This window comes from Bombina bombina, chromosome 7, assembly GCF_027579735.1.
Source record: "Bombina bombina isolate aBomBom1 chromosome 7, aBomBom1.pri, whole genome shotgun sequence".
Lineage (NCBI taxonomy): Eukaryota > Metazoa > Chordata > Amphibia > Anura > Bombinatoridae > Bombina > Bombina bombina.
In genome coordinates, this window is record NC_069505.1 from 337397223 (window position 1) to 337423919 (window position 26697).

At 37.8% G+C, this 26697-nt stretch overlaps 1 protein-coding gene across 1 annotated transcript in view; it reads right to left on the reverse strand.

The window, feature by feature from the left end:
• Positions 1-26697, reverse strand: part of LOC128636363 (uncharacterized) — a 168405-nt gene that overhangs the window by 57133 nt on the left and 84575 nt on the right. Inside the window, exons 11-14 of the mRNA XM_053689390.1 lie at positions 21908-22070; positions 17926-18016; positions 14980-15078; positions 7221-7450 (exon numbers count right to left, since the gene is read on the reverse strand). Coding sequence (XP_053545365.1) covers positions 7221-7450; positions 14980-15078; positions 17926-18016; positions 21908-22070 — 583 coding nt within the window. The remainder of the gene's footprint in view (positions 1-7220; positions 7451-14979; positions 15079-17925; positions 18017-21907; positions 22071-26697) is intronic.

Genomic DNA, 26697 nt, shown 5'->3' on the forward strand with positions numbered 1-26697 from the left:
AATGTATGACCTGTCTGAGGATGTACAAAAACTAGTCCCTTTATCATGCTGTTACAATATTGTCCATACTCTGGTTAATAAAAGAGCACATGCAACATTTATTATGACCAGATTTGAATCATTTGATAAACATAGTATATCAGACCACTTAAGACTTGTACATAATAGTGATCCCAAGGGCTGGAAATTAAAATAGTGGAATGGATTGCTCCAGATGTGTGAAACACAAACTGTCTTCTAAGATTAAGACAATGTAAAACTTTTTTGTATAAAAGAACCCCATAGTTTACGTCCTAAGGATTTCAATATAGACCTGGACATTCAAGCCTTTTAATCTTTGAGGTTGGTTCGTTATTAATTCCTCATAAAATATTAGAGTAACAGACATTAGACATTTAGGTAATAATGTATTATTAGTCTCAAAAAATAATTTGCACTGTGGTCTAATTATTATTTTTATATTTATTGCACCTTATGGAATATTTTGCATCATTGATCTAATTATTCTTTTTATATTTATTGCACCTTATGGAATATCTTGCAGCATTGATCTAATTATTCTTTTTATATTTTATTGCACCTTATAGAATATCTTGCAGCATTGGTCTAATTATTCTTTTTAGATTTATTGCACCGTATGGAATATCTTGCAGCATTGTTAGTAATATAAATATAGTTATGGGCTGCTTGAATTTGAGGGATTGTATCTGTTGTTTTTAGTATGTCTATTTATACACAGTATACAATTTTGACTGGCTGTGCCTTGTATTATTTTATATTATATTGTATCAAGAAGCTATACAAGGATCAATAATAAGGTCATGTGACTGCTCTTTGCAGTTTAAATAAAGCGAGTCAGCACTAAGATTGTATCCTTTTGAGAAAGTTCCAACGGATTGGAGCAAAACAGGCAGAGGTCTGTCCTCACTGGGCTTCCCTAGCATCTTAGAAGCCAGTGCACAAGTGGGGACTGTGTTTCCATTCAACCACTGTGGTCGAACTCATCCGTACATGATATATTGGAGATACCCTCTGATTGACTCTGCCTACATGCCTGTTATTCACTAGATAAAATGAACGTCTGTCTATATTTAGGGGCACCAGAAATAAATTGTTAACTTTTAACGTGAGTCGAAGGTACGCATCGCTTGTCTGCTTTGTATTATTACATATATATAGAAATAAAATATGTGAAACATGCATCAGGGTTTGCGATTTAGGTCTAATGCAGTGCTGGGTTAGCACACATGAAGAATTACTAACCTTACATTGTGTTATTGAAACATTAACTATAAAATATATTTTTTTAAATTAATAATAATTATGAAAATTGATTATAGATATTGTAAAAATTCTAAATAATCCATAGAATATCTAACTATATTTTTTACAGTATCTATACTTTTTTATAATTATTATTATTCTTTTCATATTTAATATTTAATTTTTCAATAATGCAATTTAAGATTAGTAATTCTTCATGTGTACTAACCCGACACCGTGTAAGACCTGCACAAAGTCAAAATCATCTGACTCCAGATAGGGGGCGCTAAACGGTCAAGTGCAGCATGAGACTATAACAATATACCCAAGTGGGAATATGACAACAATATATCTATATCGACATACCAGTGTATGTGTACCAACTTATGGTTTATAACTACCTATATTATTCCTGTACAAACAGAGAAAATAAAAAAATAGTTAGCAGATGTGTCCCAAAGTCCACCTGATGAGACTCAGATGAAACCAATATTTGAAACCGCGTAAGACCTAATGCTCAAACCTCGATGCTCATTACACATATTTTACTTTCCTATGTTCTTTACATAGAAAATAATGTACTTTTTATTATTATATATATATATATATATATATATATATATATATATATATATGTGATAATGTTAATGTAAAATAGATAGCTATACCTATATATCTAAAGGAATAGATATAAAGGTATAGGTATATACAGGTATGTATAGAAATGTGTATTTGCAAATTGAATTGTTTTGTAAGTGAAGAACATTGAAATGTGAAATATGAATAACTCCTGACGGGTTAGCACCCAAGCAATAGGTGTTATTTTTTTGTTCTGAGCTCTCCATTGACTTCTATGTTGAGAATACGTTAACGTGGTCATAATATTGCAAAATCCATTGTTTAGCACGCAGCGGGTTTTGTCCGCGTGCAAACTTTTTACTTTCAACTTATAATACATGCGAAATCCGACGCACGCTAAATTATTACTTCAAGAGAAGTTTACGACTTATCAGGAGCACTAAATAGTGCGCTACTTGTAAACTAGCCCTAAATGCATCTTTTAGTTTGACAGGATCGGCAGACTTCCCCTCATTTTCTATTACTGCTTGGTTGTATTGATTTAAAAAAAATATATTTTTTCCTGGTTCACGATTTACAGTTTTAAAGAAATTCAAATCCTATTAAAAAAAAATATTATAGGTCTTTTGCATAGAAACTCATAGTCACCATTTTGTTTTCAGTTTATGTCAAAATGGAAACGGGCCTATACAAACAATACTAATAAATGTTCTTTAAAGGAATAGTTTACCCAAAAATGTCCATCCCTTTAATTTGTTCCCAATGATCCATTTTACCTGCTGGAGTGTATTACATTATCTACAAGCAGCTCGTTTACCATTATTTTGGTATTTGGAATAGCTGATTTAGCCTGTGGTATCCCCACCTATATTGAAAGTTTCTAGACTTAAGTCCAGGCTATGGACAGGCAATGTAAACACAGACAGCAGAAGAAATTACACTCTGGGTGGGGTGTAGAAGAGATAACTAATAAAATGATAATTTTAATATTGAGCTTTGGTTTACAGACAATTAGACGATAAGGAAGCATATGTGTATATACAAAGTGATAAAATAATGAGATCTGATTTTACCTGCAAGCTCAACCCATTGTAAAAAGGCTGCATTTCAAGTCACAAAACCAGCTTTTCATATACACAAATAAACTTGAAAATACAATTTCTCATACATGTTATACTCTGCAGCTGGTATAGCAAGTCATTGGAAATATATTAAAGGGAAATCAATTTTATAGTATACTGTCCCTTTCAAACAATACTTGTGAAAGTTGCAAAACAACCCTATATCGATAGAAAAACAGTGCACAGTCTGCTCATCCTGACAACTTAAAAGATGGATTTAGATGGGTTAGCAGTGGTGCAGATGGAAACGGATTGCATTAGTTAACTATGAAAGTCGCGACTAAGCGATACTCTTTAAAAACATGATTTTCATAATGCCAGTACTGTTAATAACAATAACAACAGGGCAAGTGTATTTTGCAATCAAATATATATAAAAAAATATGTTGGTGTCCTGAAGTAAGTTTCCCTGCAGATCTCCTTAGCTGTACATTACGTCATGTAGTCATCACATCTACATATGTATATTTCCCAATACATATTCAATACATATACAATACATATACAATACATATACAATACATATACAAATGTATGCCCTGTTAACTGTAAATCTCTGCAATAGGGATGAATAGAGCTTTAATGAATTAATACCATGGGGCCTATCTATCAAGCTCCGAACGGAGCTTGATGGCCCGTGTTTCTGGCGAGTCTTCAGACTCGTGAGCTGCTGGTGCAATGCTGAATACGGAGAGTGTATTGCTCTCCGCATTTAGCGATGTCTTGCGGACCTGATCCGCACTGTCAGATCAGGTCCGCAAGACATTTGTTAAATTGGCCTCATGTATGTTAATAAACCTCCAGAATATCTCCAGTGGCCATTTTTAGTGTGCTTAACATATGTGCAAGCTAATAGACTGAATGTTAAAGTTGTTCAAAAAGCCCTTTTGAGGACTTTTTGAATCACAAAATACATTTTTTGGGTTTCAAGTCCTTTTAAATACTGGTCTGCAGGGTCTGTGGCCTGGAACATAGTAAGTACCTGCAACAATATCCTGTTTATCTATGGCATGCCTGTATAAGTGGAATTCATGCTACACACATACTACAGGCACACACACATCATGGGGGATATTTATCAAAGCGTCAATTTTGGTGCATTCGCCGGCGTCAATAGACATCACTGACACGGATCCACATACAATGCCCTTATTTATAAAAAAAAGTCAAAAACACGCGCTTCAAGTACGGAGCAATACACATAGGACTGTTGTTAACTAACAATCATCGATGTTGCGGTTATTCAGGTTTTCCCCAACTTTATTTTACCATTTCATTACTGTCCATGAACAAGCACATTTCTCTAAATCTAATCTTTTATTTTTTTATCTAATGTCCAAGAAATAGCTACATTTATACCTCAACAAACAATATCTCATAGAAAGTTATTTTTATATGTATTTGTTATTAAAAAAAAATCTGTTATATGATACTTTCACATGAATTAATGTGTATTTGTATTTCTAGAAGTCATGATATGCTTTTATCTCATGTATTTTTTTATAAATTATTATTAATGCTAGAATTTTACATATATCTTTGCATATATATATATATATATATATATATATATATATATATATATATATAGGTAAAAGGAGCAATAGGTCCAGCACAAATAACAGTTCAGAGTTGTTTAGTAAAGTGCACGGTAGCCAGAGGGTCCTGCTCACCTCCAATATATAAATCCAAAAGGAAAAAAGTAGATGGCTCCTGCACTGTTTTATAAAAGTGAAATAACCTTTATTAAGGTGACATAATGAACAGACAGCAACGTTTCGGGTAACGCAGACCCTTAATCATGCATGATTGAGGGTCTGCGTTACCCGAAACGTTGCTGTCTGTTCATTATGTCACCTTAATAAAGGTTATTTCACTTTTATAAAACAGTGCTGGAGCCATCTACTTTTTTCCTTTTGGATTTATTTATATATATATATATATATATATATATATATATATATATATATATATATATAACAGAAGAGGGAAGGGCGCACAGCAGAAAAGTCCTTCCTAGTGTAGTATATCAGATAACTTGAAAGTAGTTAAAAAAAAGTATAGCCAAATGAACACTCACGTGTAACAACCTCAGCTCTTATGAGGTATAGATAAAGCACTTTGTGGCATATAGCCACTGTAAATCTCAGCTCCGTTTCCCTCAAGCACCCAGTCGTGCAGGTGTAGTCTTCACCTCCCTAACAGAAGATTAACCGTTTCTTTATTTGACCTCCTTATATAGAGATATTTCAACAAACGCGCTTGTAGTTCCCTAAATAAAGCTTGTTCCTAAGTAACTAAAGGACCAAGGATTACACGGTAGCCTCTTTACATTTGGCCTCAGCAGTCGACTGCTGCGGCCAAATGTAAAGAGGCTACCGTGTAATCCTTGGTCCTTTAGTTACTTAGGAACAAATTTTAACAAAGTTTCTAATTTACTTTTATTATGTAATATGCTTCATTCTCTTGCAGCATCGAACATAAGCTTTCTGTGTTTTCAGACTCTCATTGAATTCTATGGTATCCGCGGCCTCAAGGGTGGCGGATTGAAAACTAGATTTGCTGCGTCTGAATAGACGCGAGTGTACCTGTTAAATGTTTGATAAATTGGGAAAAGGGTCAAATAGAGTCGAATGTGAATTCGAAACATCTGTAATGACGCAAGCATCGATCTGCATCTGATTGAGATCGCGGGAGCGTATATTTCATCACACATTTCAACATTTGACGATCTTGACGCTTTGATCACTACGGCGGATTAATCTTGCGACAAATACGACACGGGATTCAAGCGTATTTTCAATTGACGCTTTGATAAATATCCCCCCATGTGTTCACACTCATACCTATATTTTGAACAACACACCTAGGAAGTGTAATGTAAAAAACATATGTTAATGACAAGTTTAAGTTTCCAATCAAATTGTAAAAAAACATGAAAGTTCTGAAATAAAACTCTCCTACCCCAGACAATTTAACAATTTAATTAAAACACTATGGGGGTAGATTTATCAAGCAGTGGATGCTGCAATCTACTCCCGTAGTTTCAGGTTCCCCTGAAACTGAAGTTAAGAAGCAGCGGTCTTAAGACCGCTATTTCTTAACTCGACCGCCACCTCTGACGCAGTGGACAGCACCCCGTTAGTGGCTGATTAGCCGCAAATTTGCAGGAGGCGACATTGCACAAGCATTTCACTAGAAATGCTTGTGCAATGATAAATGCCGACAGCGTATGCTATCGGCATTTATCAATGTGCGGCGGACATGATCTACTACAGCGGTTCATGTCCGCCTATACAATGATTAATCGGCCCCTTTATATTATTAATTAGGAACATTTATTTGAGCAGTGAGAATATTTCTGCATGCCTCAGGCTATTACAGCCCTGAAAACCCCTTGTGGCACATGAAGTACAGGATACGTCGTTAAGGGGTTAAATGGACATGAGAGTCAAAATAAAACTCACGTTTAAGACAGAGCATTTAATTTTAGGAGATTTTCAGTTTTACTTTGGTCTCTTGATGTGTTGAAAAGCATACCTAGGTAGGCTCAGAAGCGGCAATGCACTATTGGGAGATAGGGGCTAATTTGTGGCTATGCACATATGCCTCTTGTCATTGGATAGAGCATGATATTTTAAACAACTTTCCGATTTCCTTCTGTTATGAATTTTGCTTAGTTCTCTCTGTATCCTTTCTAAAAGAATAATCTTAGGTGAGCTCAGGAGCGTGCATGTGTCTCTATCCATCTGGCAACAGTGTTACCAACAAATATTCATAGTAATATTATACATAGTTACAAACACTGCTGCCATAGACTGCTATAGATATGTGCACGTTCATAAGCTGCTATCAGTCGACCTAGGTTTACTCTTCAATAAAGGATAACAAGAGAACAAAGCAAAATTGATTATAGCAGTAAATTGGAAAGATGCTCTATCTAAATCATGAAAGTTTAATTTTTACTTTACTGTACCTTTAATAAGAATTTATGTTTTTGCCATTGAGAAATAGTCAAAGTTGACAGACAAAGTGCTTGGGTCAAACTGGGCAAAGTTTTCTATTTTATGCACAGAGCACCACTTAGCCAAAAGTCAGACCTGAGTGATATACTGGAGCTAGTGAATAGAACTAATGGGTGGTGCATGTATATTGTAACAGAAATCTAAATAGTATCAAACATAACATGTTCCCTGTAGCTTGACATGTTGTCCTGTAATCTCATGATACTGTAGCGATCACAGTTAGGCTACTTACTTTTGCCTCTGCTTTACGGGGATTGATTGGGTCACAGTCAGTAGCCTCAATAATCAGTGTGTGTGATGGAGCAGTTTCAAAATCTGGTTGTGTGATTAGTTGTATCTCTCCAGATAGACGGTCAATCCAGAACAAATTAATGACCTCCGTGTTGCCATTAATTATTCCATACCTTACACAATTTGAACGGTCCTTGTCTGTAGATCTCACTTTTCCAACACTATATTTAGCTAAGGTAGACAAGAAAAAAGTGATAGGCTTTTGTGTAGTCTTGTAATAGATTAACATACCAGTCAAATGTGAAAACTTTCTAAATCTATTAGCCTATTGTTTGCTGCTTTTGTTTTTCAATAGCTAAAAGTGTCACCTTATTTATAGGAGCCAATCCAAATTTGTTACAAGAATAGAGTTTTGCATTAACCTTTAAAAAGTCTTTTTCTTTTTACAGTGCTTAAACAATGACAGTTTTGTGATGTTCAGAGCATCAAGTCTTATTTTAATAAATAATTAAAATATATTGCAAAGTTTTTAAATCATTTGGTGATTAATCACCTATGATGGTTGCTCTGAGCCAAGGGAGGACTACTGCTAGTAGTACTACAATATAGGTAAATACAAAAATGTATTAAAACTTAAAGTGACAGTCTATACCTTAGTCATCTTAAAATCTTACCTTAGATTAAGCTGCAAATAACCTGCACTCTTTCTATATCATGCAGGAAGAATGTTAAACAAGTTATTTTAAAATGAATAATGTTTCTGGCCATTTTAAAATGGCTGCCAAGCTCCCCCACTGATGACATCATGATCTGGGCTTCATATGGCGTCCAATCACAAAAGACTCACTAGTTGAATTCAACAGACTGTCAATCACCCTTACATAAGTCTGTGAACCCTGACTAGTTCCCAGTTTGTTTGAATATGAGCTTGCACCTGTGTGTGAGCCTGCATTTGTGTGTCTGTATTAGGGTCCCAGGTTTTGGACCTTGACATGGTACCTGGGCTTGCCCCATTTGGCCAAATGCGGTAACTGACTCTTCCAGTTTCTTTTAAACTTAGCTGAGAGCTTGTGAGCGAGTGCTAGACTTTATTTTTGTGTGTATTTTAATGTCTGTTTAGTAATTTACCCTAGGGACTTGCTCCCAGGCTGGTCTGGGCCAAGACAGCATGTGACTCTAGAAATAGTGCAGCTTTTTGAGAGTGCTATAGCACCATAGCTGAGCAGTCGTTTCAGGGTCATGTGATGTGTCCCCGGTCCGGTCTGGGAGTACTGTTCCACTTTCTTTGTTTTGCTTGTGCTTAAGGGTGATTACAAAAGTCTGTCAACCCCGACTAGTTCCTAGTTTGTTTGAATATGAGCTTGCACCTGTGTGTGTGATCCTGCATTTGTGTGGCTGTATTAGGGTCCCAGGTTTTGGAAGAGACCTTGACGTGGTGCCTGGGCTCAGGGATAGGCACGAACCAAGGCTGACATTTTACAAAGTAAAGACCTTAGTGAAGGACACCAAGGTACATTTCAAATTAAAAAACATCATTATATATAGTGCTGAATGTTATTATACTGATGCAGATACCACTGATCGTATAAACCAGCCCTTGTCTGGCTATACGCATATGCCAGTGTCACTTCTGTGTCTTTGTATAGAGCTGGGTGTTATTATACAGATGCAGAAGATACACATCCATTATTTCACTCAGGCGTTATTTATTCCATAACTTATCACTCAATATCGCTAGCAGTCTCTTGACAAGCCACTAACTTTATTCACACTACATACTCTCCCTTTTCTATTATTTAATCAGAAAGAAAATGTATACTAAGATTGTGAATCACAACCTTAGTATATCCTTTCTTTCTAATTAAATACTACTTATAATAAACCTCAGGTGCTGGTTAAAGTGCTTTACCGTTGCATATAAAGCTCCAGGGACACAGTGGCAGCTTGCTTCTTGAATCTTCCCTCTCTCTCAGTCTCACTCAGAGTCATTTTCCCGGTACTAAGCTGCATCACGTGGGAGTGGCCACAACCCTGCAAAACGTGGCGCTGCATGTGTCAAGGAGGAGTCAGGCCCAGCATTTATCTGTCCTACTCCCCCTCCCCGCAGCAAAATGGGTGGCGGACACTGCAAGTGCCAGTCACGGACACCAGTGTCCGTGTATGGACACCTTGCCTATCCCTGCCTGGGCTTGTCCCATTTGGCCAAATGCGGTAACTGACTCTTCCAGTTTCTTTTAAACTTAGCTGAGAGCTTGTGAGCGAGTGCTAGACTTTATTTTTGTATGTATTCATTTTGTATGTATTGTAATGTCTGTTTAGTAATTTACCCTAGGGACTTGCTCCCAGGCTGGTCTGGGCCAAGACTGCATGTGACTCTAGAAACAGTGCAGCGTTTTGAGAGAGCTATAGCACCATAGCTGAGCAGTGTTTCAGGGTCATGTGATGTGTCCCCGGTCCAGTCTGGGAGTACTGTTCCACTTTCCTTGTAAATCTCCCTCACTCGCAAGGGTGATATTAAAATATAACAATTATTTAAAAGAACTGTCTGAGAGTGACTGAGACATAGCTCATTGTTTTGATTGTATTTAACATCCCTTTAATTTTTGGGGGGTACATCCACTTGTATGCCACACCAACTCTTTAATGCAAACAATATGCACAAACCTCAGAACAGATGCACACACCAGTACTGCATGCCACTATACTAAATTATATTCCAGCAATTTCAAAATATCAGCTGCATTTCCAAACATGCACTCTCAGAGTTGATGTGCTTCCCCAACAACGCCTGCATGCTAATTGTATTCCTAAAAATCTGAGACCATGTGCATGTCACAACAATCATACAACCTATTTTGAAAGAAACATTAGCTTTCAGACCAGATGCAAATACACAGCAACTCATGTACAGTGGGGCAAAAAAGTATTTAGTCAGCCACCAATTGTGCAAGTTCTCCCACTTAAGAAGATGAGAGAGGCCTGTAATTTTCATCATAGGTATACCTCAACTATGAGAGATAAAATGTGGAAATAAATCCAGACAATCACATTGTCTGATTTGGAAATAATTTATTTGCAAATTATGGGGGAAAATAAGTATTTGGTCAATATCAAAAGTTCATCTCAATACTTTGTTATATATCCTTTGTTGGCAATGACTGAGGTCAAACGTTTTCTGTAAGTCTTCACAAGGTTGTCACACACTGTTGCTGGTATGTTGGCCCATTCCTGAATGCAGATCTCCTCTAGAGCAGTGATGTTTTGGGGCTGTCGCTGGGCAACACAGACTTTCAACTCCCTCCAAAGGTTTTCTATGGGGTTGAGATCTGGAGACTGGCTAGGCCACTCCAGGACCTTGAAATGCTTCTTATGAAGCCACTCCATCGTTGCCCGGCCGGTGAGTTTGGGATCATTGTCATGCTGAAAGACCCAGCCACGTTTCATCTTCAATGCCCTTGCTGATGGAAGGAGGTTTGCATTGCACTCAAAATCTCACAATACATGGCCCCATTCATTCTTTCATGTACACGGATCAGTCGTCCTGTTCCCTTTGCAGAGAAACAGCCCCAAAACATGATGTTGCCACCCCCATGCTTCACAGTAGGTATGGTGTTCTTTGGTTGCAACTCAGCATTCTCTCTCCTCCAAACACGACGAGTTGTGTTTCTACCAAACAGTTCTACTTTGGTTTCATCTGACCATATGAGATTCTCCCAATCCGCTTCTGGATCATCCAAATGCTCTATAGCATACTTCAGATGGGCCCGTACATGTACTGGCTTAAGCAGGGGGACACGTCTGGCACTGCAGGATCTGAGTCCCTGGCGGCGTAGTGTGTTACTGATGGTAGCCTTTGTTACGTTGGTCCCAGCTCTCTGCAGGTCATTCACTAGGTCCCCCCGTGTGGTTCTGGGATGTTTGCTCACCATTCTTGTGATCATTTTGACCCCACGTGGTGAGATCTTGCGTAGAGCCCCAGATCGATAGAGATTATCAGTGGTCTTGTATGTCTTCCATTTTCTAACTATTGCTCCCACAGTTGATTTCTTCACACCAAGCTGCTTGTCTATTGCAGATTCAGTCTTCCCAGCCTGGTGCAGGTCTACAATTTTGTTTCTGGTGTCCTTTGACAGCTCTTTGGTCTTCACCATAGTGGAGTTTGGAGTGTGACTGTTTGAGGTTGTGGACAGGTGTCTTTTATACTGATAACAAGTTCAAATAGGTGCCATTAATACAGGTAATGAGTGGAGGACAGAGGAGCCTCTTAAAGAAGAAGATACAGGTCTGTGAGAGCCAGAAATCTTGCTTGTTTGTAGGTGACCAAATACTTATTTTCCACCATAATATGAAAATAAATTATTTACAAATCAGACAATGTGATTGTCTGGATTTGTTTCCACATTTTGTCTCTTATAGTTGAGGTATACCTATGATGAAAATTACAGGCCTCTCTCATCTTCTTAAGTGGGAGAACTTGCACAATTGGTGGCTGACTAAATACTTTTTTGCCTCACTGTATGTCCACAGCACCGCCAAAGCATTGGACTTTAGAGCAGACATTTGTCTCTGCAGCCCCTGTATGCCAGCTTTGTAACCAAACATAAGTCATCAGTGTGCATATCCTCAGCATTATTACCTCAGTGCAGGTTTCTTTCATAGCATGTACTGTAAGAAAGCTGTATACCTAAGTGTGTGTACCTGCAACCTGCGTGTGATCACGTGACGTCCGACAGTCTCACACACACAGGCAGCGCGCACGGCGCAGGCAGAGGGGCATCGCACAAAACATCAGGATCAGCTGTAGATGAGTAACATAGGGCTAGAAGGGGTGCCGGTTGACACGGGCTGCTAGGGCTGGGCTAATGGGCTTCAATGGGTTACTAACTTACTGCTGGGTAGGTAGGTTGGCCTAGATATGGCTTGGACTCCGGCCACGGACATCTTAAATAGTAAAAAAAAATCAAAAGCAAACTAAGGCTATGTCCGTTTTTTTTTTAAATAAAGTTACCATGCAGTAACCTGAAATACCGGACAGTCCAGTCTAATACCGGACATCTGGCAACCCTATGGCTAATTTTTCACTGGTATAGCCGTACCGCACAACTTTTAATTTTGCTGAATGTTATTTAGCAGCAGAATGCCTAGATGTAGCCCCAAATGTGATGTCATCAATGGGTGGAGCTTGGCAGCCATTTCAAAGTGATTAGAAACAATATTAATTTTACAATAACTTTTTTACTGTTCCTGCTGCATGATATACAAAGGAGTGCAGAAGGATATTTGTAGCTTAATCTAAGGTGTAGACTGTTCCTTTAACATTTATCCTTGTAGACATTGGTTAAAGCAACCTCTTTTTATAGACAACAAAAAAAACATGGTTAGGATGTATTATGAGCTTGAAAAACTGACAATTTTAAAATAACACTTTACTATGATTGGGTGTAGATATAAGTATTGACAATCACATTATATAAAATATCATGTAATTTATCAAGTCGTTTTGGGGGTGGAGTAGCTGAATAAAAGTTACATTTATTTCGTGATTTAAAGGGACAGTCTAGTCAAAATTAAACTTTCATGATTCAGATAGGGCATGCAATTTTAAACAACTTTCCAATTTACTTCTATTATCTAATTTGCTCAATTCTTTAGATATCCTTTGTGGAAGAAATAGCAATGCACATGTGTGAGCCAATCACACAAGGCCTCTATGTGCAGCAACCAATCAGCAGCTACTGAGCATATCTAGATATGCTTTTCAGCAAGTGATATCAAGAGAATGAAGCAAATTAGATAATAGAAGTAAATTAGAAAGTTGTTTAAAATGACACGCTCTTTCTAAATCAGGAAAGAAAAAAAATTGGGTTTCATGTCCCTTTAAGTATAACATACAGTTTACTTTTATTATCAAATTTGCTTCATTCTCTTGGTATCATTTGTTGATAATGCATAATCACATTTATTTTGTGATACAGATAGAGCATACTATTTTAAAACAGTTTCCAATTTACTTCCGTCATCAAAATTGCTTCACTCCCATTTTATTCTTTGTTGAATAGACACCTAGGTAGGTGAAATAGTGCTGCCATCTAGTGCTCTTGCAAATGGATAACATTCTTGCAAAACAGCTGCCATATAGTGCTCCAGACATGTGCACGCACCTAAGCATACATCCCTGCTTTACAACAAAAGATACAAAGGAAATGAATTTGAAAATAGAAGTAAATTAGAAAGTTTTTTAAAATTGCATGCTCGATCAGAATCATGAAAATAAAAAACAATTGAGTGAAGTGGCGTAGTTTTTTGAATAACTCGTGGTTGGTGAGTATAATAAGTATACAATATATTGAAAAAATGTAATTCCTAGTCTTCAAAGGTTGTTTAGTCCGATATAAATCCTAAATAATGTCTCTCCTGTGAATAAAGGTGTCGGTGTGACAGTGTCCAACAAAAAAATGATGAAAAAGAAAAAAAATGTAAAAAATGTGTCAGCGGTGATGCAAAATTCGGTGATGGAAAACAAACACAAAATGGTGCAATAACGCTAAATAATTCCTATATACGATTGAAATACTACAGTCTTGAGAAAGGCCCAGGGAAGGGCCGAAACGCGTTGGCTATTGTATGGTAAGCCTTATTTCAATTGTATATAGGAATTATTTAGCGTTATTGCACAATTTTGTGTTTGTTTTCCACAGGGACACTGGGAATTCATCCTCTATTTTTGTTTATAATATTTTTGGATTTCTTTTGGATAAACTTTGTACTACACCATATCTTTGGATAAACTGTTTAATACACCACAACACAGGATTCACCGATTCTGATCTAAACCCTTAAGGAACAGAATTTATCTGTGGAAACTTACTCCCAGTACACATTTGGAATTATATTTTTATTTTTGTCTACCACATTTTTCCATCACAAGTTTTTCTTGGCATTTCACCATGTTTTTCAATTTTTAATTTGTTTTCCATCACCGAATTTTGCATCACCGCTGACACATTTTTTAAATTTTTTTCTTTTTCATCATTTTTTTGTTGGACACTGTCACACCGACACCTTTATTCACAGGAGAGACATTATTTAGGATTTATATCGGACTAAACAACCTTTGAAGACTAGGAATTACATTTTTTCAATATATTGTATACTTATTATACTCACCAACCACGAGTTATTCAAAAAACTACGCCACTTGACTTTTTCAGAACACCACATCTGATTGGCCAAATAGGATAACCAAAGATTGCTTTTTCAGTGTTTTATCTGCATAATTTTCAAGGCTATTATTGTGCATTGTGATATGTATTGATCATATTATTTTTTATGTAACATGGATCCATGTATTTTTATGTGATTTTCATTCTGTGTAATTTTATGTGATTTTATATGTGATACTATATGTGACATTGTTTTACCATTTTAACTGGTCACTATTAGATCATCCATTGTCTGTGGATTAATAAATTTGTTGAAAACCATAGCGACGTAGTTATCCTCTGCCCATTGTGAGGCGCTCCCCAGACCCTATTGTTATTTGTTACTACTTCCAAGATATATTAGGTGTCTTGTTCCCTGGGGAGCCAGTAGGACACAGGGTAGGCGCTGTGAAAACCACTTTTTTCTAAAAAACAATTGAGCTTTCGTGTCCCTTTAATACTGTTAACCTCATATAAATGCAACTTACTGCACAACAGCTGTGTCTAAAAATATACAAAAAGACTACAATTATGGTTTTAAAAATGTGATTGCAGTACCTTGTGATGTCTCTTTAACATTAAAGGTATATGTTGCTGGATCGAACACAGGATCAAAATTATTCACGTCACTAACAGATACGATTACAGTGGCGGTTACTGCAGAAAAAAAAAAATAATAATTATTTTGAAAATATATAATCATTATAAAGTTTATATACTATATATTTTACTATTAAATGGGAATTTTTTTTTAATTTGAAAAGTTTCTTACGTTTTCTGATAAGGGCCAATTTATCAAGTGTGGGGCGGACATGATCCGCTGCATTTATCATTGCACAAGCATTTCGTATGAAATGCTTGTGCAATGGCCGCTAGCAGGGGGTGTCAATCATCCCGATCATATCCGATGGCGGATGAGTTAAGGAGCAGCGGTCTTACGAAACTGCATTCGCAGCATGAAAAATCGGCCCCTAGGTCTATCTAATTTTTGCAGATAAGTCATTTTGAAAGTTTTTCAACAGGAAGTAAATAAACCCCCCAAAGTGTCAAAAAAAATTCTTATAGAGCCAAAGTATCAAAAGTAAGAATTATGTGATTGTTTCTGGATATTTTTAAGCAGTATAAAAGTAAGTTGCAACATTTTTGGAGTTTATCACCAAAGCAAGTTATAATCTTTTACATAAAACTATAACACAGTTTATCACTTGCTCTTTATAGAAAAATTATGTAACGTGTTTAGTTCCTCAATATTAGGAACAAATAGATATAATTTCCATAAAGGTGCACATTGTCACAACCGTAGATTAATCACTAATAAGAAACTAAGGGCCTAATTTTGCTATTTAACGAGTTTTAATTTGCGAAAGAAGTTTGCTTTATGCGCTCGTCGGGTTGCACTTGTATTATGAGTTGAAAGTAAACTGTTTTTGCTCAATCACTAACATGACAAGCACAAAAAGCGGAACTTAGAATATTGTGTGCACGTTCACGTATTCCCCTATAGAACTCAATGGAGGGAAAAAAGTGGAAAAAACACCCTACTCGCGTGCAAACCTGATGTGCTAACCTGACATGAAAATATGAGTATTTCACATTCCAAGTTGTTTTTATGACTTAAGCACCCACTAAAGAAGGATTTTTGAAAATTACGTCTCTAAGGGGGTGAAAAAGGGGGGTGAATTTTTTTATGAGGATACCTATAGCTCAAAAACCGACAATGTTACAGATGTGAAAATTGGCATTTATTCTCCTTTGAAAATAAAGAAACACGTGTTTTACCATTTCCCAAAATTCACTTAAGGGGGGAAGGGGTGGGGATTAATGAGGATTCCTATATAACAAAAACTGAAGTTGTTACAGACGTGAAAATTGGAATTTAGATTCTCCTTTCAAAATAAAAACATGTGTTTTTCCATATCCAGGATGCTAAGAAAATTAAGCAAATTTGAATGTTGTTTAAAATTATATGTTTTATCTGAATCATGAAAGAAAAAAAAAAATTAGTTTCATGTTCCATTAAATACTACACATACTACATACTCATGTGAGGTAATTTCTTAGGACTTTATGCTTTTCTTTTTTTATCGTGGAAAAGGTTAATTGTTCCAATCATAAAATGTAATATGATTGGTCTGCACAGTCTACTTAAATGTATGATTTATCCTATTATAATCAGCATGAATGCGAGACAAATGGGTCCAAAAAATTTGTGTGCATTTTTATTATTATTATTATTTCTTATTTATCGAATTGTAGACTTTCTTATTTCTCTCTTTAATATCTTGTTTTATTAGCTGCAAGACCTCAAACTATTTATGCAAATCATTTTGTATTATAGTTTATAGCTTTGAGCTATCTAGGACCACTTTTGCATATTTGCTGATAATAAAGCCTTACATTTTTTCCTTTTTAACTCTTAACGTCCCAGTAGATTACACAGTGTATTTTTTTTTATTTGTGCTTACTAAATATTGTCGGTGGCTAACTGATATTGGCTACCATTGAAAACTTTGTGGTCTTTGGATGTATCCCTTTGTACAGTATCTAAGGAAAATAATCATTTACATGTGTAAAATCAGCCATCTTTTGCTAAACATTCTAAATTCCATTTGTATATGGCTACAATCGGTATAATGGCCATGTTTGCTCAATACGTTTTTTTTAATTCATTGAGAAAACAGCTTTTTCTGATTGGCTAAGATTTTAATACGAAATGGAGAACAATGAGGGAAATTCTATTTTAGTAGAAGAAAGGTAGGGGACCTTTTATAGCAGGATTTTAACAGTTTTCACACTGTAAATCGTGTAAATCATGGAACTGCTAAGTAACAAGTTTTAAAATATTGCAAAAAGTTCCAAACCCAACTGTACAGAACAAGGGTTGTCTCTGCAGATTAATATTTTTATCACTGTTTGAAGTTGGTGACACAATGTTTTAGATAATTTAAATGGCGATTATTCAAATCACGCATATTTAAAAAAAAAACACTTTACAAAAGATCTTAGTAGAATACAACTTGCACAGTTTTTCATAAGCTGGTTAAATGTATGACAAAACTGTGTGCACCACAAAAGATGATTCAGGATTTTAAAGGGACAGTCTACACCTTAGTCAACTTAACGTCTTACCTTAGATTAAGCTGCAAATAGCCTCCTGCACCTTTCTATATCATGCAGTAGGAACAGTAAAAATGTTATTTTAAAATGGATATTGTTCCTGGCCACTTTGAAAACGGCTGTTTACAGTTTAATCTAAGGTAAGACTTTAAGATGACTAAGGTGTAGACTGTTCCTTTAAGGAGTGATATTTTTACCGTTCTACACCTGCCGATCATCTCTATATGTTAAGTCGGCCTAAATATCTAAAAATAACAACATTGTCTTAATTTATTTTATTTTTTCATTTTAAAATAAATAAATAAATAAATAAAAATGATCAGTTAAAAAAACGGGTAAACTAAATCTGAAAAATAATATTTATCACAATTAGAGTAGTGTGTCTACCTGTATGTGCTGGGTCCACTGAATCAAACACTGATACAGTCATCTCGTAGGATGTTTCAAGGTCGGTGTCATACTTTAACTCTTTGTTTAACTGTCAAAATATATACATTAAGTGTAAGATGTTACAGTAACTCAGACATGACATCAAAGTAACATAATTTAATTAAAAAAAATCTAATTAAATCTATGCAGAATTACTGCAGAATTATTACTAGTTTGTTGAATGTAGTGTTATTTGTTTTTTTACCGTTTGTAGTTTACAATGTGTGTTTTCTTTTAGTTAAAGGGACACTAAACCCAATTTTTTTCTTTCCTGATTCATATAGAGCATGCAATGTGAAGCAACTTTCTAATTTACTCCTATTATCAATTTGTCTTCATTCTCTTGGTATCTTTATTTGAAAAAGAAGGCATCTAAGCTTTTTTTTGGTTCAGTACTCTGGAAAGCACTTTTTATTGGTGGATGAATTTATCCACCAATCAGCAAGAACAACCCAGGTTGTTCACCGAAAATGGTCCGGCATCTAAACTTACATTTTTGCATTTCAAATAAAGATACCAAGAGAATGAAGACAATTTGATAATAGGAGTAAATTAGAAAGTTGCTTAAAATTGCATGCTCTATCTGATTCCCGAAAGAACAATATTTGGGTTCAGTGTCCCTTTAATATTATTTTGCTTTAAATTACTGTCAAGGGATATGAAACCCAAACATTTTCATTTGTGATTCAGATAGAGTATAGTAAAGTTTCTAGTTTACTTCTATTATCAAATTTGCTTAGTTCTCACGATATTCTGTGTTGAAGAGATACCTAGGTAGGCATTTGCAGCACTACATGGCAGGAAATAGTGCTCTTGCAAATGAATAACATCAGAAAATGCAAAAATTCAGAAATGGGACAGCTCCTGAGCTTACATCCATGCTTTTTTAACAAAAGATACAAAAAGAACAAAGAAAATTGATAATAGATTAAATTAGAAAGTTGTTTAAAATCACATGCTCCATCTGAATCCTGAAAGAAACATTTGGGTTTCATATCCCTTTCAGTACTCTACAAACTTATTTTGTAAAATATTAGTTTTAGACAGTAGCATTAAAGTGCAAGAACAAAATGCTCTCATGTGTTAAAGCATTTCTTACATATGACTATGGAGTTAATTCCAATCTTTCTGATATTTTTTATCGATAAAAACGGGAACAGAATTTTTCCTTTTTTTTAACAAAGTAATCACATTCCTTCAAAAACAGCCAAGTTGGATAAATGCTACAATCTCTGTTTTCCCACAACTCCACTCTGCTCCTTAACTTGACCATCCAGATCCTATACAATCAAGATGATTGACACCCCCCTGCTAGCGGCCGCGAATGTGCAGGGGGCGGCACTGCACAAGCAGTTCACAAGAAATGTTTGTGCAATGTTAAGTGCCAACACCGTATGCTGTCTGCATTTAGCGATGGCGGGCTACAGCGAATCATGTCCACCCGGCATTTAATAAATTGACCTCTAAGTGTGATTTTGTAAGGGTATGGAGCGGTATATGCATTTTTATTAAGATACGTTTTTAAGTTTATTTTCTAGTAGGTATACATTAGTATTGATATCTATACTGATTTCACTACTGGCAATATATTGTAGATATATTTATTTGCGTTTGTACGTTTACATATTGATGATGATGTATTCAGAATAATGTATTATTTGTCATCAAATTGTCATCAAAAATGGCTATTAACTTAGTTTTTTTGGTCTGAGTGTTGGCCAAAATGTGTTATCTGTCGATCTGTGGGTTTTGAGCATTTTTCAAGTACCTTTGTTTATTGAACTCAATTTAACAAGGGTCGAATGGCCCCTGTTCCCCTTGTTTCCGCGCGAGCCTCCTAAACTCATACGCCGCCTCTGAGGCGGTGTATAGCAATCCACCCGATCATGTACGATCGGGCTGATTGACACTGCAGGGCGCGGTATTGCACCAGCAGTTCTATTTATCGATGTGCGGTGGACATGGTTCGCTATAGCGTATCATGTCTCTCCGCACATATATAAATAGAACCCAATGGGTCCGATTATCAAGCAGTCAATGCTGCTTATACCACGTGAGCCTTCAGGCTCACCTGAATCAGGAGTTAAGAAGCAGCGGCCATAAGACCGGGACTCCTTAACTTGTCCGCCACCTCTGAGGCAGCGAACAGCAATCATCTCGATTATTTTAAACGCATCCCTATTATTTGCACAGCCAATCAGAAACATTGACAACATGACCAACATGCATGAGGGCCACACTCAGTGAGTGATTACTTTTATAGTGGGTTAACGCAGTTAATTGAGTCTGTGGGCTAGATTTAACAAGCAGCGGATGCTGCTGTCTCCGCCCGAAGTTTCCTGCTCTCCGGAAACGGCAGTTAAGAAGCAGCGGTCGTAAGACCGCTGCTCCTTAACTTGTCCGCCACCTTTTAGATCCTATACGATCGGGATGATTGACACCACCTGCTGTCCACCCGCACATTAATAAATCAGCCCCATAGTGTCCATTTTGTGGACAATATTTAGTTGTTAAATTGAGGTCAAAATGATTTTTGATCGCTGATGCCAATGCTGTCTGTGCATGGTATGGGTGAATTTTCCAATATCTCCTTGGATCTCATACGATTATTTTCTAGTACAGAAATTGTATTATCTTTTGCTTTGTGATCTCTCCAGTGATGACAAAGGCATATCGGGAGCCATAAAGATAGCCGATAGACACAGAAAGATTGGAATTGAGCCCAAAGTTAAACGCAAGCAACAGTACAATAATAAAATGTGGTAATACATTAGAGCTTTCCTTTTTACACTTTTATGTAGCTTTGAGGAGATTTAGCAGATAATAGTGACCCATATTGTAATCCATTAGGTTTTTTTCTAAACTTTTTTTCTAAGCTATTAAAAATCGCTCAAATTCTTGTGAACTGCTGGGCAATGCCACCCCCTGCAGATTCACGACCAATCAGCTACTAGCAGGGGGTGTCAATCAACCCAATAGTATTCGATCGGGTTGATTTATGCCCGCCGTCTCAGAGCAAGCGAACAAGTTATGGAATTAAGGGGCATCAAGCTCGATACGGAGATTGATAAATCAGTCACTTAGATAACAAACCAGATGAACATAAATTTAATTTGCTTTCTAGCGAACACGTTTACTTTCAACTTGTAAAACGCACACAAGTTAACTGTGATTGATTATCGCGACTCTAAAACCTATATTTTTCTATAAGTTCCAGAAAATATTGTAGTGTATGCAGTAGCTCTGTAGTTCTGTGACAGGGAAAATCCCTTTGGCATTTGGCAAGTTATTTTTAAACCCCCATTTGTGCCCAATGATTAAAATTCACCAGCTTTCCACACCCATAGGTATTTTTGTTTTTTTTATTGTTATTGTAAATGGGCAGTGCAGCCAATCATAAGAAGTTTTAGCTGACCAACTGAAGAATAGAATGACTTTAATAGAGGCAATATATACCAAGTAATATATACACAAAGGATAGTTACCAAGCCTGTAACAAAACACAAGAGGAGTTATAACTATTGATCTGTCACTGCCCAAAGAAAAGATTAACTCTACGGTAACGTAAATGGAAAAATAGATTGACATAATTTGACTATGCCATTGTAAAGGGCTAAGGACATTCTAGATTTTAGTAGAGCTTTTTCTTTTATGTTTCAGACAGGGAATACAATTTTATCCAACTTTATATTTTACTTTAATTATGAATTTTTCTTCATTCTTTTGGTAACCTTTGTGGAAGGGGCAGCAATGACTAGCTGCTTCTGGGTTTACCTAGAAATGATTTTTAACAAAGGATACCAAGAGAACAAAGCAAGTTAGATGAATAATGAAAGTTTAAATTTGATATCACTTTCCTTTTAAAGTAGGAAGTAGTAAAGTAAGTTTAATTTTGATTATTCAAATCCTCAGGGCAGAGGATCCACTACAATTACATCACCTGTACAACGTGTGGATTGGCTGCTATTTGCTCAAATAATTTCCCTGGGCCAAGTGGACCACTGTTTGGCAGATATTGCAGTATATTAGGTGGGATGTCTGTATCGTGACACCTCAAAGAGGCTACCTGGGTATCTTTTTCAATGGGTTCCGGTTTGGTAAAACTATTGGAACAAAAAATATGTTTATTCAAATGAAACACAACACTTTTGGAATATTTCTACTACAAAGCCTAGTGTTATTAAAAAAAAACAGAATTTATGCTTACCTGATAAATTACTTTCTCCAACGGTGTGTCCGGTCCACGGCGTCATCCTTACTTGTGGGAATATCTCTTCCCCAACAGGAAATGGCAAAGAGTCCCAGCAAAGCTGGCCATATAGTCCCTCCTAGGCTCCGCCCACCCCAGTCATTCGACCGACGGACAGGAGGAAAAATATAGGAGAAACCATATGGTACTGTGGTGACTGTAGTTAGAGAAAATAATTCATCAGACCTGATTAAAAAACCAGGGCAGGCCGTGGACCGGACACACCGTTGGAGAAAGTAATTTATCAGGTAAGCATAAATTCTGTTTTCTCCAACATTGGTGTGTCCGGTCCACGGCGTCATCCTTACTTGTGGGAACCAATACCGAAGCTTTAGGACACGGATGAATGGAGGGAGCAAATCAGGTTACCTAAACGGAAGGCACCACGGCTTGCAAAACCTTTCTCCCAAAAATAGCCTCCAAAGAAGCAAAAGTATCAAATTTGTAAAATTTGGCAAAAGTGTGCAGTGAAGACCAAGTCGCTGCCTTACATATCTGGTCAACAGAAGCCTCGTTCTTGAAGGCCCATGTGGAAGCCACAGCCCTAGTGGAGTGAGCTGTGATTCTTTCAGGAGGTTGCAGTCCGGCAGTCTCATAAGCCAATCGGATGATGCTTTTAAGCCAAAAGGAAAGAGAGGTAGAAGTCGCTTTTTGACCTCTCCTTTTACCAGAATAGACAACAAACAAAGAAGATGCTTGTCTGAAATCTTTTGTAGCCTCTAAATAGAATTTTAGAGCACGGACTACGTCCAAATTGTGTAACAAACGTTCCTTCTTTGAAACTGGATTCGGACATAAAGAAGGTACAACTATCTCCTGGTTAATATTCTTGTTAGAAACAACCTTTGGAAGAAAACCAGGCTTAGTACGCAAAACCACCTTATCTGCATGGAACACCAGATAGGGCGGAGAACACTGCAGAGCAGATAACTCTGAAACTCTTCTAGCAGAAGAAATAGCAACCAAAAACAAAACTTTCCAAGATAGTAACTTAATATCTATGGAATGTAGAGGTTCAAACGGAACCCCTTGAAGAACTGAAAGAACTAGATTTAGACTCCAGGGAGGAGTCAAAGGTCTGTAAACAGGCTTGATCCTAACCAGAGCCTGAACAAATGCTTGAACATCTGGCACAGCTGCCAGTCTTTTGTGTAGTAAGACAGATAAAGCAGAGATCTGTCCCTTTAGAGAACTTGCAGATAATCCTTTCTCCAAACCTTCTTGTAGAAAGGAGAGAATCTTAGGAATGTTTATCTTATTCCATGGGAATCCTTTGGATTCACACCAACAGATATATCTTTTCCATATTTTATGGTAAATATTTCTAGTTACCGGTTTTCTGGCCTGAACCAGAGTATCTATCACAGAATCTGAAAACCCACGCTTGGATAGAATCAAGCGTTCAATCTCCAAGCCGTCAGCTGGAGGGAGACCAGATTTGGATGTTCGAATGGACCCTGAACAAGAAGGTCCTGTCTCAAAGGTAGCTTCCATGGTGGAACCGATGACATATTCACCAGGTCTGCATACCAAGTCCTGCGTGGCCACGCAGGAGCTATCAAGATCACCGAGGCCCTCTCCTGTTTGATCCTGGCTACCAGCCTGGGAATGAGAGGAAACGGTGGGAATACATAAGCTAGGTTGAAGGTCCAAGGTGCTACTAGTGCATCTACTAGAGTCGCCTTGGGATCCCTGGATCTGGACCCGTAGCAAGGAACCTTGAAGTTCTGACGAGACGCCATCAGATCCATGTCCGGAATGTCCCATAATTGAGTTAGTTGGGCAAAGATCTCCGGGTGGAGTTCCCACTCCCCCGGATGGAATGTCTGACGACTCAGATAATCCGCTTCCCAGTTTTCCACACCTGGGATGTGGATCGCAGATAGGTGGCAGGAGTGATCCTCCGCCCATTGAATTATTTTGGTCACTTCTTTCATCGCCAGGGAACTCCTTGTTCCCCCCTGATGATTGATATACGCAACGGTCGTCATGTTGTCTGATTGGAATCTTATGAATCTGGCCTTTGCTAGCTGAGGCCAAGCCCTGAGAGCATTGAAGATCGCTCTTAGTTCCAGAATGTTTATCGGGAGAAGAGACTCTTCCCGAGACCATAGTCCCTGAGCTTTCAGGGATTCCCAGACCGCGCCCCAGCCCACTAGACTGGCGTCGGTCGTGACAATGACCCACTCTGGTCTGCGGAAGCTCATTCCCTGGGATAGATGGTCCAGGGTCAGCCACCAACGGAGTGAATCTCTGGTCTTCTGATCTACCTGAATCATTGGAGACAAGTCTGTATAGTCCCCATTCCACTGTTTGAGCATGCACAGTTGTAATGGTCTTAGATGAATTCATGCAAAAGGAACTATGTCCATTGCTGCAACCATCAACCCTACTACTTCCATGCACTGCGCTATGGAAGGACGTGGAACAGAATGAAGAACTTGACAAGTGCTTAGAAGTTTTGACTTTCTGACCTCTGTCAGAAAAATCCTCATTTCTAAGGAATCTATTATTGTTCCCAAGAAGGGAACTCTTGTTGACGGAGACAGAGAACTTTTTTCTATGTTCACCTTTCATCCGTGTGATCTGAGAAAGGCCAGAACAATGTCTGTATGAGCCTTTGCATTTGACAGGGACGACGCTTGTATTAGAATGTCATCCAAGTAAGGTACTACTGCAATGCCCCTCGGTCTTAGAACCGCTAGAAGGGACCCTAGTACCTTTGTGAAAATCCTTGGAGCAGTGGCTAACCCGAATGGGAGGGCCACAAACTGGTAATGTTTGTCCAGAAAGGCGAACCTTAGGAACTGGTGATGTTCTTAGTGGATAGGAATATGTAGGTACGCATCCTTTAGATCCACGGTAGTCATAAATTGACCTTCCTGGATAGTGGGTAGAATCGTTCGAATGGTTTCCATCTTGAACGATGGTACCCTGAGAAATTTGTTTAGGATCTTCAAATCCAAAATTGGTCTGAAAGTTCCCTCTTTTTTGGGAACTACGAACAGATTTGAATAAAATCCCATTCCTTGTTCCTTTATTGGAACTGGGTGTATCACTCCCATCTTTAACAGGTCTTCTACACAATGTAAGAACGCCTGTCTCTTTATTTGGTTTAAGGATAAGTGAGACATGTGGAACCTTCCCCTTGGGGGTAGTTCCCTGAATTCCAGAAGATAACCCTGAGAAACTATTTCTAGTGCCCAGGGATCCTGAACATCTCTTGCCCAAGCCTGAGCAAAGAGAGAGAGTCTTCCCCCTACTAGATCCGGTCCCGGATCGGGGGCTACTCCTTCATGCTGTTTTGTTAGCAGCAGCAGGCTTCTTGGCCTGCTTACCCTTGTTCCAGCCTTGCATCGGTTTCCAGGCTGGTTTGGGTTGTGAGGCATTACCCTCTTGCTTAGAGGATGCAGAATTAGAGGCCGGTCCGTTCCTGAAATTGCGAAAGGAACGAAAATTAGACTTATTCTTGGCCTTGAAAGGCCTATCTTGTGGAAGGGCGTGGCCCTTTCCCCCAGTGATGTCTGAGATAATCTCTTTCAATTCTGGTCCAAATAGAGTTTTACCTTTGAAAGGGATGTTAAGCAATTTTGTCTTGGATGACACATCCGCTGACCAAGACTTTAGCCAAAGCGCTCTGCGCGCCACGATTGCAAACCCTGAATTTTTCGCCGCTAATCTAGCTAATTGCAAAGCGGCATCTAAAATAAAAGAGTTAGCCAACTTAAGTGCGTGAACTCTGTCCATAACCTCCTCATATGGAGTCTCTCTACTGAGCAACTTTTCTAGTTCCTCGAACCAGAACCACGCTGCTGTAGTGACAGGAACGATGCACGAAATGGGTTGTAGAAGGTAACCTTGCTGTACAAAAATCTTTTTAAGCAAACCCTCCAATTTTTTATCCATAGGATCTTTGAAAGCACAACTATCCTCGATAGGAATAGTAGTGCGCTTGTTTAGAGTAGAAACTGCCCCCTCGACCTTAGGGACTGTCTGCCATAAGTCCTTTCTGGGGTCGACCATAGGAAATAATTTCTTAAATATAGGGGGGGAACAAAAGGTATGCCGGGCTTTTCCCACTCCTTATTCACTATATCCGCCACCCGCTTGGGTATAGGAAAAGCGTTGGGGTGCACCGGAACCTCTAGGAACTTGTCCATCTTACATAATTTCTCTGGAATGACCAAGTTGTCACAATCATCCAGAGTAGATAACACCTCTTTAAGCAGTGCGCGGAGATGTTCTAATTTAAATTTAAATGTCACAACATCAGGTTCAGCTTGTTGAGAAATTTTTTCTGAATCTGAAATTTCCCCATCTGACAAAACCTCCCTCATGGCCACTTCAGATTGGTGTGAGGGTATGACAGAACAATTATCATCAGCGCCCTCCTGCTCTTCAGTGTTTAAAACAGAGCAATCGCGCTTTCTCTGATATGTAGGCATTTTGGATAAAATATTTGCTATGGAGTTATCCATTAC